This window comes from Phyllostomus discolor, chromosome 1 (genome assembly GCF_004126475.2).
Source record: "Phyllostomus discolor isolate MPI-MPIP mPhyDis1 chromosome 1, mPhyDis1.pri.v3, whole genome shotgun sequence".
Classification (NCBI taxonomy): domain Eukaryota; kingdom Metazoa; phylum Chordata; class Mammalia; order Chiroptera; family Phyllostomidae; genus Phyllostomus; species Phyllostomus discolor.
Window position 1 is genome coordinate 136,745,085 of NC_040903.2, and position 13,872 is coordinate 136,758,956.

The 13,872-nt window shown below is 34.1% G+C and overlaps 1 protein-coding gene and 1 non-coding gene across 3 annotated transcripts in view; both read left to right on the forward strand.

Annotated features, from left to right (window-relative positions):
- The window catches only part of STRN3 (striatin 3), a 114,147-nt gene that overhangs the window by 41,836 nt on the left and 58,439 nt on the right, over positions 1–13,872 (forward strand). For both annotated transcript variants that reach the window (XM_028507968.2, XM_028507967.2), the window contains exons 2-4: positions 8,495–8,598; positions 9,012–9,085; positions 12,896–12,977. In XM_028507968.2, the coding sequence (XP_028363769.1) occupies positions 8,495–8,598; positions 9,012–9,085; positions 12,896–12,977 (260 nt within the window). The remainder of the gene's footprint in view (positions 1–8,494; positions 8,599–9,011; positions 9,086–12,895; positions 12,978–13,872) is intronic.
- LOC114493537 lies at positions 7,647–7,753 on the forward strand. Its single transcript, XR_003684174.1, has one exon. It is a non-coding gene; the product is annotated as a U6 spliceosomal RNA (small nuclear RNA).

Consider the following 13,872-nt stretch of genomic DNA (forward strand, 5'->3'; position numbering starts at 1 on the left):
TCTTTTTTTTTAATATATTTTTTAAGATTTTATTTATTTATTTTTAGAGAGGGAAGGAAGGGAGGGAGAGAGAGAGAGAGAGAGAGAGAGAGAGAGAGAGAGAGAGAGAGAGAGAAACATCAATGTGGGGTTGCTGGGGGTTATGGCCTGCAACCCAGGAATGTACCCTGGCTGGGAATCGAACCTGGGACACTTGGGTTCCCAGCCAGCGCTCAGTCTACTGAGCTATGCCAGCCAGGGCAGCTCTTCCCTTTCAAAGGTGATTTTAGTTTTGGGAAAAACCAGAAGTCTCAGGTCACCAAAGCTGGGCTGTAGGGGGTCTGAGTTGCCAGGTGATTTGATGTTTTGCCAAACAAATCTGCACAAGATGAGATGGGTGAGTGGGTGCATTGTCCTGATGAAGCTGCCAATCACTGGTTGCCCATAGCTGCAGCCTACTGAATCATCCAAATAGTTTCCACAGAGAAATGTTCATGCTTAATGCAAAATTTAATGGAGATTCATTGCTCAGCTTGCTCAGACATTTTGAGTGGGATAGCCACAGGGTACACATGCTCACTAAATGGCATCTACCAACCTCACTAACTAGTACAGTGAAGTTGTCGTCATTCACACATATGTATTCCAGTTCACTCTCCTTGGCTGCCTGGTTATGTTAACGTTGTGTAAACCATTCACATTATATTAACAGTGGCTGGATTTTTCCAGACAGCCCTTGTATACACACATAGTATACATATACGTTTATATTCTGTACAGAGAGGGAGGGAGGAGCGAGAGATACAGATTGATATAGTAAGTCTTGAACTCTGATAGTGTCAGCCTTACCACTTTGCTTCTGTTTCCTGTTGTGTTATTATGAGTCTTTTGCCTTTCTATATCAAGTTTAGAATCAGTTTGTTGACAACCACCAAATAACTGCTAAAATTTTTGTTGGGATTGCATTGAATCTACGCATCAAATTCAAAAGAGTTGACATCTCAAAATATTAAGTCTTTCTATTAATATAACATGTACATGGAATATTTCTCCATTTATTTAGATCTTTGATTTCATTCATCAGGGTTTGTTTTTTTGTTTTGTTTTGCTACTTCATATAGCTCTCTATGCATCATTTGTTAGATTTATACCTACATAATTTTTTTTTTTTGCTGCCAATGTAAATTGTATTGGGTGTTCAGCTTTAATATCAAATTACAGTTGTTTTTTTTTTAAGAAATTCTTTTTTTTTAAGATTTTATTTATTTATTTTGAGAGAGAGAGAGAGAGAGAGAGAGATAAAGAAACATCAATGTGCGGTTGCTGGGGGTTCTGGCCTGCAACCCAGGAATGTACCCTGGCTGGGAATTGAACCTGGGTCACTTTGGTTCCCAGCCCGCGCTCAATCCACTGAGCTACGCCAGCCAGGGCTCCAAATTACAGTTTTTATTGCTGACATATGGGAAGGCAGTTAACTTTTGTATATTAATTTTATATCCCACAACCTTGCTATAATCAGTGTTAAATCTAGGAGTTTTTGTCATTGTTGTTAATTCTTTAGAATTTCCTATGTAGACATTCATGCCATCTGCTGACAGTCTTATTTCTTCATAATTGATGTACTTGGGACTTAGTCCTTTAATCTTTCTGTGTTTATATTTAATGTGGGTTTTTTGTAGGCAACATATAATTGTCTTGTTTTTTACCCACCTGGACATTTTCTTTCTTTTAATTGGCTTAAATTCACATTTAAATTATAGTTGGGTTAATATCTACCATGTTTTAAATGTTTACTATTTGTTGTACTAACCCATTCATCTGTTGATGGACACTTGGGTTACTTCTGGGTTTTTAGCTGTTGTGAATAGAGCTACTATTAACATGAACGTTTAAGTATTTCTTCGAGACCATGCTTTCAGTTCTTTCAGAAAGATACCGAGAAGTGGAATCGCTGGCACATATGGTAATTATATTTATTTTTTCAGAAACTGCCATGCTGTTTTCCACAGTGGTTGTACTAGTTTACATTTACACCACAATACATAAGTGTTCCAGTTTTTTTCAAATCTTCAACACTTGTTTGCTGAGTTTTTTTCTTAATAGTAGGTATCCTAGTTAGGTGGTATCTTATTGTGGCTTCCCTTCTCTTCTCTAACCCCCTCCCCAATGATTGGTGATAATTGAGCATCTTTGCATATACTTACTGATAGGATCTTCTTTGGAGAAATAGCTGTTCATATTTTTTGCCTATTTTTAAATTGGGCTTTTGTTGTTGAGTTTTAGATATCTATATATTCTAAATATTAATCTCTTGTCAGATAATGTGATTTGCAAACATTTCCTTCCATTTTATAGGTTGCTTTTTCACTATGTTGATAGTGTTCATTGATACACAAAAGTTTTTAATTTTTATCAAGTCCATTTTGTTCATATTTTCTTTTGTTACCTGCGCCTTTGTGTCATATCCAGTAAATTGCTGATTATAATGTTGTGAAGCTTTTGTCTTATACTTTCTTCCAACTTTATAGCTTTAGGTCTTATGTTTAGGACTTTGATCCATTTTGAGTTAATTTTTGTATGTGGTATTAGGTAATGGTCCAGTTTTATCCTTTTGCATGTGGATATTGTTTTCCCAATTCCAGTTGTTGAAGAAATGGGTCTGTTCCCATTGTGTAGGCTTGGCTTTCTTGTCTAAGATCATTTGACCACACACCTAAGGGTTCATTTGTGATCTCTCTGTTTTGTTCTGTTGGTCTTATATGTCTGTCATTTTGCAAGTATCTTATGGTTAATTACTGTTGCTTCATAGTATGTTTTGTAATCAGAGAGTGTGAGGCCTCCAACTTTGTTCTTTTTCAATACTGTTTTTATTATTTTCGGGGAGGGGGACATCCCTTGAGGTTTCAAGTAAATTTTAAGATGGATTTTTTATATAACTGCAAGAAATGTCATTGGGATTTTGATAGGGATTGTTGTACTGAATGTGTAGATTGCTTTGGGCGGTATTGATATTTTAATGTCTTCCAATTCGTGAACATGAAATGTGTTTCCATTTGTTGTTTGTGTTTTAATTCCTAAGTACTTTACTCTTTTTGATGCTATAGTAAGTGGAATTTCTTTCATAATTCCCTTGTATGATTTTTCATTGATAATATAAAGAAATGCTGTTGATTTTTTTTATCCTCACTTGAGGATATATTTCCATTGATTTTAGAGAGAGAGGTGGGGTGAGAGACAGAGACATCTAAACAAGAGAAACACATCAATGGCTTGCCTCCCGAACATGTCCCAACTGGGGATTGAACCGGCAACCCTTTGGTGCATGGAATGATGCTCCAACTAACTGAACCATGCTGCCAGGGCAGAAATGATGTTGATTTTTGTATGTTGACTGTATCTTGCTACTTTGCTGAATTTGTTAGTCCTAACAGATTTTTATGGAATCTTTGGGGTTTTCAACATATAAGCATATGTGAACAGAGGTAATGGTACCTATTCTTTTTTGTTTTCTTCTGATTTCTTTTTCTTGCCTCATTGCTCTGGCTAGTACTTATATTATTATGTTCAAAAGGAGTGTTGAAGGTTGGCATCCTTGCCCTGTTCTGATTTCAGAGGCAAAGCTTTCAGTCTTCCAGTATTCAGTATGATGTTTGTTGTGGGTTTTTTCATATATGGTTTTATTATGTTGAGATAGTTTCCTTTTATTTCTAGTTTGTTGAGTGTCTTTTATCATGAAAGCGTGTTGAATTTTGTCAAATGCTTTTTCTACATCCTTTAAAATGCTCATATGGTTTTTCCTCCTTTATTCTTTTAATGTATATTGCATTGATTGATTTTCTTAATGTTGAATCATCCTTGCGGTCCAGGAATAAATTTCATTTGGTCATGATGGGTAATTTTTGTTATGAGTTGCTGAATTTGATTTACTAGTATTTTGTTGAGGATTTTTGCATCAGTGTTTATAACGGATATTGGTTTTTAGTTTTCTTGTAGTGTCTTTATCTGGCTTTGGTATTGGGGCAATGCTGGCCTCATTGAGTTAAGGAGTGTTCACTCTTCAGTTTTTGGAAATGTTTTAGAAGGATTGATTTTAACTCTTTTATTTTATTTTTCTGTTTTCTATTTCATTTATCTATGCTTTAATCTTAAGTATTTCTTTTCTTCTGAGTTCTTTTTCTAGAAAGTTTCTGAAGTCGTATTTTGTTGATTTGAGATCTGTCGGGAGCCGACCAACAGCTGACCTTTTTGACACAGGTCGGATGAGATGCCTCTGCTGTGCAGATGGGACTGTGGCTGGATCTTCTGTCTATCTCTTCCTGTATGCTTATCCCTGCTAGCAATAGGTGGTGGGATTTTTTAGATACCTATGTGTTATAACAAAAAATCTGCACGATGCCTCTGATTCTGCATGAAATGACTTGCTGACCGCAGAATAGAAACCACTACCAACCCTAATGCTACCTGCTTCCCCCACCTGGGAAGTTAAGGACAAAATTAAACTATGGGCAGACCAACTGCCAGAACACTGAAGGAAGCTATTACTAGGAATGTTTGTTAAGGAGTCAGCACTTAAAAGCTTAAGATTTATTAGAGCCACTATCCCTCCCATACCCGGGATAGGAGTGTAAAGAAGAAGCAAGGAGTTCTAGTTGAAAATAATAATTTCAATACATGGAAATGAATACAAAACATAGCCCCCCCCCCCAAGATGTATAAATCAAAAAACCTAGGCAAAAACCCAGTTACCTAACTGAGAAAAACCTAACCTCAACAGACAATAGCTAATTTCTGTATAACCTATAAATCACCCCTTGCACCCTTTTAATTTAGTCCAATCCCTAGAATCTTAATAGACATGTAGTTACTAATTGGCACCTGAAAGTTTGTGCCCATATAGCTTTGTTGGCTATCTGATTAATGACCCTCTTGGTCAAAATAACCTTTGTCTAATATGGTTGATCTGTGGGACCTCCTGTACTTGTCGAAGTTATTTCTATGGTAACTGTTTCTGTTTTAATAATCACACTATGCATTGAATGTTGTATAACCTCCATATAAAAATAAAGATCGATTTTCCTCTGTGAGTCAGTTGGGCCCAAAAACCCTAGCTGCCCTCCGGCACCCCACTGGGTGTCTCACTTCATTCACTTCACCTTAGCTGTGTATCCCTTCAGGGACCCTCAGACCCCGCCAAGGCTGGACCCTGGCCGAGATCTTTCTTTCTTATTTAAAAAAAATTTTTTATTGACATTGGAGAGAGGGAGGGAGGGAAGGAGGGAAAGAGAGAGATTTGTTTTTCCAATTATTTAGGCTTTTATTGGTTGCTTCTTATATGTGCCCTGACTGGAGATCAAACCCGCAAACTTGGCATATTGGGATGACACTCTAACCAACTGAGCTTACTGGCCAGGGCTCTTCTAATTTTTTTTTTAATGCAAACTTTTATAACTATGAATTTCCCCTTTAGCACTGCTTTTGCTGTGTTCCATAAGTTTTCATATGTTGCGGTTTGTTTTCATTCCTGTCCATTTTTCCTTGTGATTTCTTTGTTCCATTGGTGATTTAATAATGTGCTGTTTAATTTTACAAATTGGTGACTTTTTTTGGCTTTGTTTTTGTTATAGATTTTGAACATCAACTATTTGGTTGGAAGAGTTTTTTTTTTTTTTTAAGATATGTATGTCCTTTTAAATCCATTATTATTTAATTTGTGACCTTCTATTTTGGAGAATATCCCATGTAAACCTGAGAAGAATGTATATTCTGTTATTGTTGGGGAGAGTGTTTTGCTATGCCTGTTAGATCTGGTTAATTCACTACATTGTTCAAGTCCTCTATTTCCTTATCTTCTGCTTCTTTATCTATTAGTTATGGAGACTAGAGTATTGAAGTCTCCAGGTATTATTGTGGAACTATTTCTCCCTTTAATTCTGTCCATTTTGATTTGTATTAGGTATGTGGATATTTATAATTGTTAAACCTTGCTTTATCGAATGTTTTATTAATGTACAATATCTTTATGTCATAACCTTTTTTGGTTAAAGTCTGTTTTGTCTGATACTGGTATAGGAATTTTGCAAACTTGAATGGTTAATACATTAGACCCTGCAGGCCACGTTGGGTACATGTGGCTTATTCTTCTCATTTTTGTTTTGTTTTTTTTTAACCATTTTTTTTTCTGGGGCTCTACAAAAACAAGCCTGTGGTAGGTTGCCAATCCCTGCTTTAGATTGAACAGAAGTTTTTTAGTGATGAATTTATCCGTCCTATTTTATGGTTAAGGCTTTTGTCTTCATGAATTCTTTTCTTAATCTGAGAGTATGAAGATACATACTACATCTTAAAAGCACTATTGTTCTGCCTTCACATTTAGATCTATAATCCTCCTGGAACTGATGTAAACCCCATTTTTTGGAATGACCATTCTTTCCTCAGTGTTCTAAAACTTCTGCCTTTCATAAATCATGTGACCTTCTATGCACTGGTTTGTTTTTTAGCTTTGTTTTGTGTCTTCGATCTGTTTGTCTATCTCTGCACCAATCACCATCTTAATTTTTATAGCTGTATAACACATTCTAATGTCTGGGCAAGTTCTACCACCTCATCCTTTACAATAGTCTTGCTTGTTCTTGACAATTTTGATTTCTTTGTGAATTTTAAAATCAGCTTGTCAAGTTTCTCTTTCTGTTGTCTCTCTTACACACACACACACACACACACACTGGGAGTTTGGTTGGAATTACATTAACTGTCTTGGTTAGTTTGTATGAAAATTGGTGTTATCTCAGTAGTGAGGCCTTGTCTATTTAGGTTATCTTTTTATGTCTCAGTTGACGTTTTAAGTTTTTCATGCACAGACCTTGTGCATCTTTATTGGTTTATTTTTGCATACTTTTGTTTTCTGATGCCATTTTAAATATTTTTTGAGGTTTTTAAAGTATTTGCAGAGATTAGAGTTTTAGTGGTGCATTATGACCTATAAAAGTAGTTGACAGTTCATTGTCAATGATCCTTTCCCAAATACCAAATCTCATATTTAATTGGTCTTTGTTACCACTATCAGACTTTTCCTTTACCCATTTTGACAAAGTATCTGTCTAGATTCTTGGTAATATAAGGTCAAAAGGTCAGTTCCAGTATTGATGACTTCTCTGTCATCTGCTTTTTATACCCCTACTTTTGGGTAGGCCATGTCTTTTTAAAGGTTTTGTTTTCATGAAATCTCATCTCTTCCTTGTCCTGTGTCTGTGAATTATCTCTCTTCATTTAGTTTCCATTCAGAAGTTGTTTTGAGACTTTGTATGTGTGTCTGTGTGTGTGGTTTGTGTTTGTTTTTAATTTACTAGATATGCATGGGTGTTTCCTAATATGAAAATGGCAAAGAAAAGTGAAAACAAATTGTCACAATAGAAGATTCTAATAGGAAGCATTACCATTCTGTAATGTTTTCTGTGTGATCCCTTAGAATACATTATAAGTTTCACTTACTTTGCAATGCCTTTCTCAATCAGAAAATCAATTACAACTTTTTATGAAACAAAATGAGCTGCTTTTATCTTTTTGCATGGCTAATTGTAGAATGCTTAAGAGATCTGAACATTGGAGTCACATAATGGTTCTATAGTATGTGACTCATACTGTAGAAAAATTCAGAATTTCTTGAGGCTGTGCTTGCTTCGGCAGCACATATACTAAAATTGGAACGATACAGAGAAGATTAGCATGGCCCCTGCGCAAGGATGACACGCAAATTTGTGAAGTGTTCCATATTTAAAAAAAAAAAAGACTTTCTTGAGGCTGAAAGTGACATATTGAGATGACATTGACATATTTTGCCTTTGCCCCATAACTTGAGAGTCATAGATGCTACTTTTTTCTTTAGGATCTTAGACTACAGGGTGGGGCAAAGTAGGTTTATAGTTGTGAATATGCAACTATAAACTTATTTCTTGTATTTTGTATTTACTTATTAATTATTTGTATTATTTTCCATGCAAAGAACAACTGTGAAACTACTTTTGCCACACCCTATATTGGGTTCTGAATTTTCACCATTCCTCCTAGTGTTTATTGTTTTTGAAACTGTATTTAGGAGTGTTATGTAGCTGAAGTGTTATGTATCTATTACTTCTCAGGTGTTAGGAAGTTGTGAATGATTTTATATGATTTTTTTAAAAGGATACTGGAGACTAGAGAAGTAATTTTGATGAAAATAGGCATTTATTACTGGTTTTTGAAACAGTATCTCATTTGGGAAAAATATTTGTCTACTTGTGAATATAATATATTGAGTTTCTTGTTACTAGTATTAGTGACTAAGGATTATAAGCAAGTAGTTAGTTTGTACTATCTTTATTTTTAAAGTAATTGTGTTATCTCACAAAGTTTGACTACTGCTATGAGTTTTAAATCTTGCTGTCATGAATAAAGTGCAGAAGTTTACTGTTTTCTTTTTTTCAGTTTCCTATGTACAGTTAAGAAAAACCGAAAATAAATGGACCATTTATATTTTTAGGCCCGAATAGCATTTTTGCAAGGAGAAAGAAAAGGTCAAGAAAACTTGAAGAAGGATTTAGTAAGAAGAATAAAGATGTTAGAGTATGCATTAAAGCAAGAAAGGTATGTTTATCTCATTTTATTACATGAATACAATAAATTAGAACATTATTATTCTCTTATATCATTGTATAAGGTATTTCAAAGCTCTCTGAGAAATACAAAGTTTGCCTAAAATACAAGATGATATTTTGATTTTAGTGTTATATGAGAAAAGAAATATGGAGTCTAAGATTTAGAATTTTTTTTTTGAAACATCAGGATTGTTTTTTTCACTTGGGTGTATATGTTAGTTGGGTAATTTATCTTTATTCCCCCCTTTTATGGCAGTACATTTTTTTCTACAACTTCCTTTGCAAGTTAGGTTGAAGAAGCATGTTCATATTGTTTTATTTGTTATTTGTGAAATCTACCAGTAGTTACTTAACTAGAAAAGGAAAAAAATATTTTTCAACAATTTATTATTAAATTTTCAGGGCAAAATATCACAAATTAAAATACGGCACCGAACTGAATCAAGGTGATTTGAAAATGCCAACTTTTGAATCAGGTAAACTCTATTCTTCTCTCTTCACGCTATTCCCACCCCTTCCCAAGAATAATTGCTGTAAGCATAATTTTATTTTAACAGACATGTTCTCTTTCCTCCTATTTTCCTTTGAAAGCATTGGCTAGTCAACTGATTGATTGTTGTACAACTGTGTAGAATTTGGGGGGAAATAATAAATTAATGAAAGTAAGTAGTTATATCTCAATTCTGAGGTTATTTGTCCTAGTTTTGTTGTGTTGAAACCTATGTAAAACTGTAGATGTATTTTTTTTTTAGTAATTGGAAGTGGAAGGTAATGAACTAGTAAGTCTGTCTCCACCTGTAGGCAATCCTTGTCCTATCCTATATAAGCTTAGTTTTTTTTTTTTTATTAAAAACATATTTTTGTCTGTAGGAGCTGTGATTAACTCAGCTTAGTTCTAAAGAACTTGAAAATTTGATTGAATTTGGAAACTGCAGAGGAAGCCAAATAAGGATAAGAGAATGAAAAATTATTTCCAATTGACCTTGTGTCTTTCTAAACAGATAGTGGATAGTGAATCCGAGAGTAACATCTGATGAATAGTTATGCAGGGAAGGGAGGGCTGGACATAGGAAAGAGCTAGCAGTTTAATGTTAGTTTTAGGGTTCTATATGATTACAATTAGTCTAAAAATCTAATAATTTATTTTGATTTATATTTTACAATATTTGGAAATATTACTGGCAATTTCTCAGGTATATTTAGAATCCATTTCTTTATACATTTTGATGGTATAAACTTAATTTTTTGCTGCTGTTGGATGTTGGTTGCTAAAACAAGAAAATGATGTCTTTTTGGATACATAATTTGTCTTCTCCTGTAGTTGTCTCCATATCTAAAACATCAAAGCATGTATAGTAGGGACAATAAAATTGATGTGCGGAATTTTTTTTAGTTAGGTATTAAAATAAATTTTACAAATTTAGTTACTTGGTTTTTAGTTTGATATTAAGTACTTAGAACTAGGCACAGAAACACTTTATACATAAAACCTGCAGTTAATTTATTTTGTTTTTTTTCTCCACTTTCTAATGTAACTTAGTGTATTCAGAAAATAAGCAGTCACTTTTCTAGCATTCAAGGACTGTCCTCCAACTTTAGTTTGTGAAATGTGAGGAAGGAGTCTAGTTGCAGCCACGTTGTTCCTGGAACCAGAGGCAGAATTGGCTGGTCTTAGTGCAGCAGTGGGTATAAGCAAAATTATTTAGCAGCTAACCTCTCCTGCCCACAGCTGAAGTCAGATAAAAGCAGACTTATTTTTAAACTTGTTTTAAACCTAACTATAAAAACTTCCTCAAATTGAGGAATAAAATAACATCCAAGTATTGTATTTATAGGATACACCATAGCAACAAAGTAGATTGTTGGGGGGAAAACAAACAAAAGGGATGGTCAAAAACACACAATGCAGACAAAGTGGGATGAAATCATTAACAGCAAAGTATAGAGGTAAACATTAAGTGAATCAGTATTGACTTTTTAATGTCAATACTGATGCCCAAAATAAAGCAAAATGTAAAATAAGAGAAAATATGAAAAAATACTGATTTGGTCGAAGTACAAGATACACGTTTTTATACCTGTCTCAGTAATGCCAGTATACATAACCCAAGCCTAACCCTATAAAATGGATTGTGCCCAACTATGTAAAGCACTCCTTTATTCTTACATTTAGATTTTAAAAGTCTGACAGTAGAAAAATGGGCCAATGACTTAAAAGGACACCCAATAAAGTAATATTTCTAAATGGCCAAGAAGCACATGAATGATGCTCAATTTTATCAGTTATTGAAGAAGTACAGCTTAAAACCACAGGGCAATATAGTTAGGCACCTAACAGAATGGCTACAATAAAAAAAGAAAGTCAAGTGTTGTTGAGGATGTGGAACAACCAGAGAATTGTAGGCCTGCTGGTGTTGGGATTGTAAATTGATAGAACTCTGAAAGTGACTTTTCAGTGATATTACTAAAGGGAATATAGCATATAGTATGACTCAGTAATTCCATTTCTAGGTGTTCCACTCCCTAAAATACGTACATACGTTCATCATAGGCTTCTATAAGAATGCTCATGATATCATTATTTTTAATAGTAAAAAACTAGAAACAACTTGAATATTCTTCAGCATTAGAACGCATAAGCATATTGTGATATTTTAGCATAGCAGTGCAGTATGCTATTTAGCAACAAAAGGTAACTAAATGAACCTAACAACGTGAATGAGTTACATGCACATGAAGTTGAACATTGATAAAACTGACTTAATCTTAGTAAATTAAAAATATTAATCTAGTTTTTAGAATTTGGGATAGTATTGATGCTCCTCTGGAAGTATCTAGTGACTGAAAAGGCAAAGGAAAACATTTGGGATGCTGACAATGTTTTGTTTCTTCATTTAGGTACTGGTTACATGAGTGTGTTCAAAAATTGATTGAGCTGTACGCTTACGATGTACTTCAAGGATATCCTTAGCAACATTATTTATGATAGTGAATAATGGAAACTAATTTCAACATTAGGGGACTGGTTAAATTAAATAGGTATATACTTTCTATGGAATATTATATAATAATTTTATATGATGTTAATCTATATTTACTGCCATAGAGAGAATGTTCAAGATACAGTGTCAAAAGCAGCTTATAGTGCAGTATACAAACTGCCTTTTTTTTTTTTTTTTTTTTTTAAGGAGGGGAGAAGTTTATGTGTGTATTTTCACCTGGAAACTATGGAATGATAAAGTCTTAAATACTAACTTTTGGTGATAGGATGTTGGGCAATTTTTTTAATGTATTTTTTCCTGCAATGATTATGTTATATGTGATTTAAAAATAAACAAAATGGTATAAATCTGAGGATACTTATTCAGAGCTTAACTGAACTAAAATTATACTATTTACTAAACTTTTAAATACATATACTTTGTTACATGAGAATAAAATATGTTTTTTACCTGTAGTAAAAACTATTTTCTGGTTTAACTTTCAGTTTTAAAAATGAAGTTGACTATATGAAGTTTTATGATACAGACTTAGAGTTTACTGATACCAACTCAAAATTAAGTTATATATACCTAATTTCTTAACAGTGTTGCTTTTGAATAGGTAATGTAAATATTAAGCATAGCCTTTTAATTTCAGAAGCATTCAACTCAGTATAATTCTGGTAATTAAAAAATAATTATAATAATATTGTATTTCAAAGCTTAGGATTTTATTTTTGAATCCCCGATAGTTATAGTTAACATACATTTAACTTTCCCCATTTTATTTTATTTTATTTTATTTTTTTTTAAATCATCACTGAAGGATATATTTACTGATTTTAAACAAGTCTTTTTTTTTTTCAATTTACTAGATTTTTTTTTAAGATTTTATTTATTTATTTTTAGAGAGGGAAGGGAGAGAGATAGAGAGAGAGAAACATCAATGTGCGGTTGCTGGGGGTTATGGCCTGCAACCCAGGCATGTACCCTGGCTGGGAATCGAACCTGGGACACTTTAGTTCCCAGCCCGCGCTCCATCCACTGAGCTACGCCAGCCAGGGCTAACTTTCCCCATTTTAAAACAAGGAGTGTAGTACCTAAGTGTTTGGGTTATTGGAACAAACACATTTGAAATGAGTATCATCCGTAGCAAATATTCAATAAAAGTTAATTTTCTTTTGTCCTTTATATAATATTTAGGTGTATTTTTGTGAGGCTTTGTCCCTTAGAAAACTTTGGCAATATTTTCAATAGTTGAAATAATGTGAATCAAACTTGTCTTTTTTTGTTGTTAATTTTTAGAAGAAACCAAAGACACCGAAGCTCCCACAGCGCCTCAGAATAGCCAGTTAACATGGAAGCAAGGCAGACAGCTGTTAAGACAGTGAGTAATGGCTCATTTTCAGCTTTGAGGAGCTGGGTATGATGTGCTTATATTCACTAGCTCTTCAAGTGAAAAATTATTTAATGATAGTGGGACAACGCATACAGTTCTCATATTGCTTTTTTAATGCTTCTGTTAAAATTTGTTTCTTCTGAATGTTCCTCAGGGTAATGCAGTTTTTGTTTATTTGCGCGGTAGAATGTTGTAAAGACTGGATGCCTTCGAGGCCAGGACAAAAACAATGTAGATAGAGTTTATATTTGTAGACACTCCTGATTTCATCATTGCAAAATTTACATATTTGACTTTAAGTGAGACAGTTCAGAGGAAGAATTAACTGGTTATCTGAAACTTCAGAAGTGACTTGCAAAGTCCTACCTTTACTTGAATTTTGGGGGAACCTTTTTGCCATTTTAATTCTTTATTGTATTAGAGAAACTTCTGTGGCAAATTTTACTGTCTTTTACCTACATGGGGGACCCCTCAAAAGCCCCCTGGATTTACCTTCTGGAAGGTGGGCCCCTTGTAGTACAGGTTTCCCCTGCTAGATTAGTGTTCTAGGAACCCATCTGTAGCAATGAACCAGCTAGCATTGTTTTGAGAAGCTGTGTTTAGCTTCAGTGAATTTTTTTGAAGCCTCTTTCAATGCATTTGCCCATTTCACAACGGGTGGTTTACAAGTGCCCCTGCCCATACCGTGCTGACTGTTTGGCAGCTTTTGACCAAAAACATCTTGATCCCCATGCCCCGCCCTCCCTATTCACTGGATCTCACCCCAGCAACTTTTTTTTGTTTTTTTCTGGGATAAAAAAAAGTCCTCAAAGGGAAATGTTTTGCCAGTGTGGAAAAGGTGAAACAAAAAATGTCAACACTAAAAGACATAAAAATCTATGAG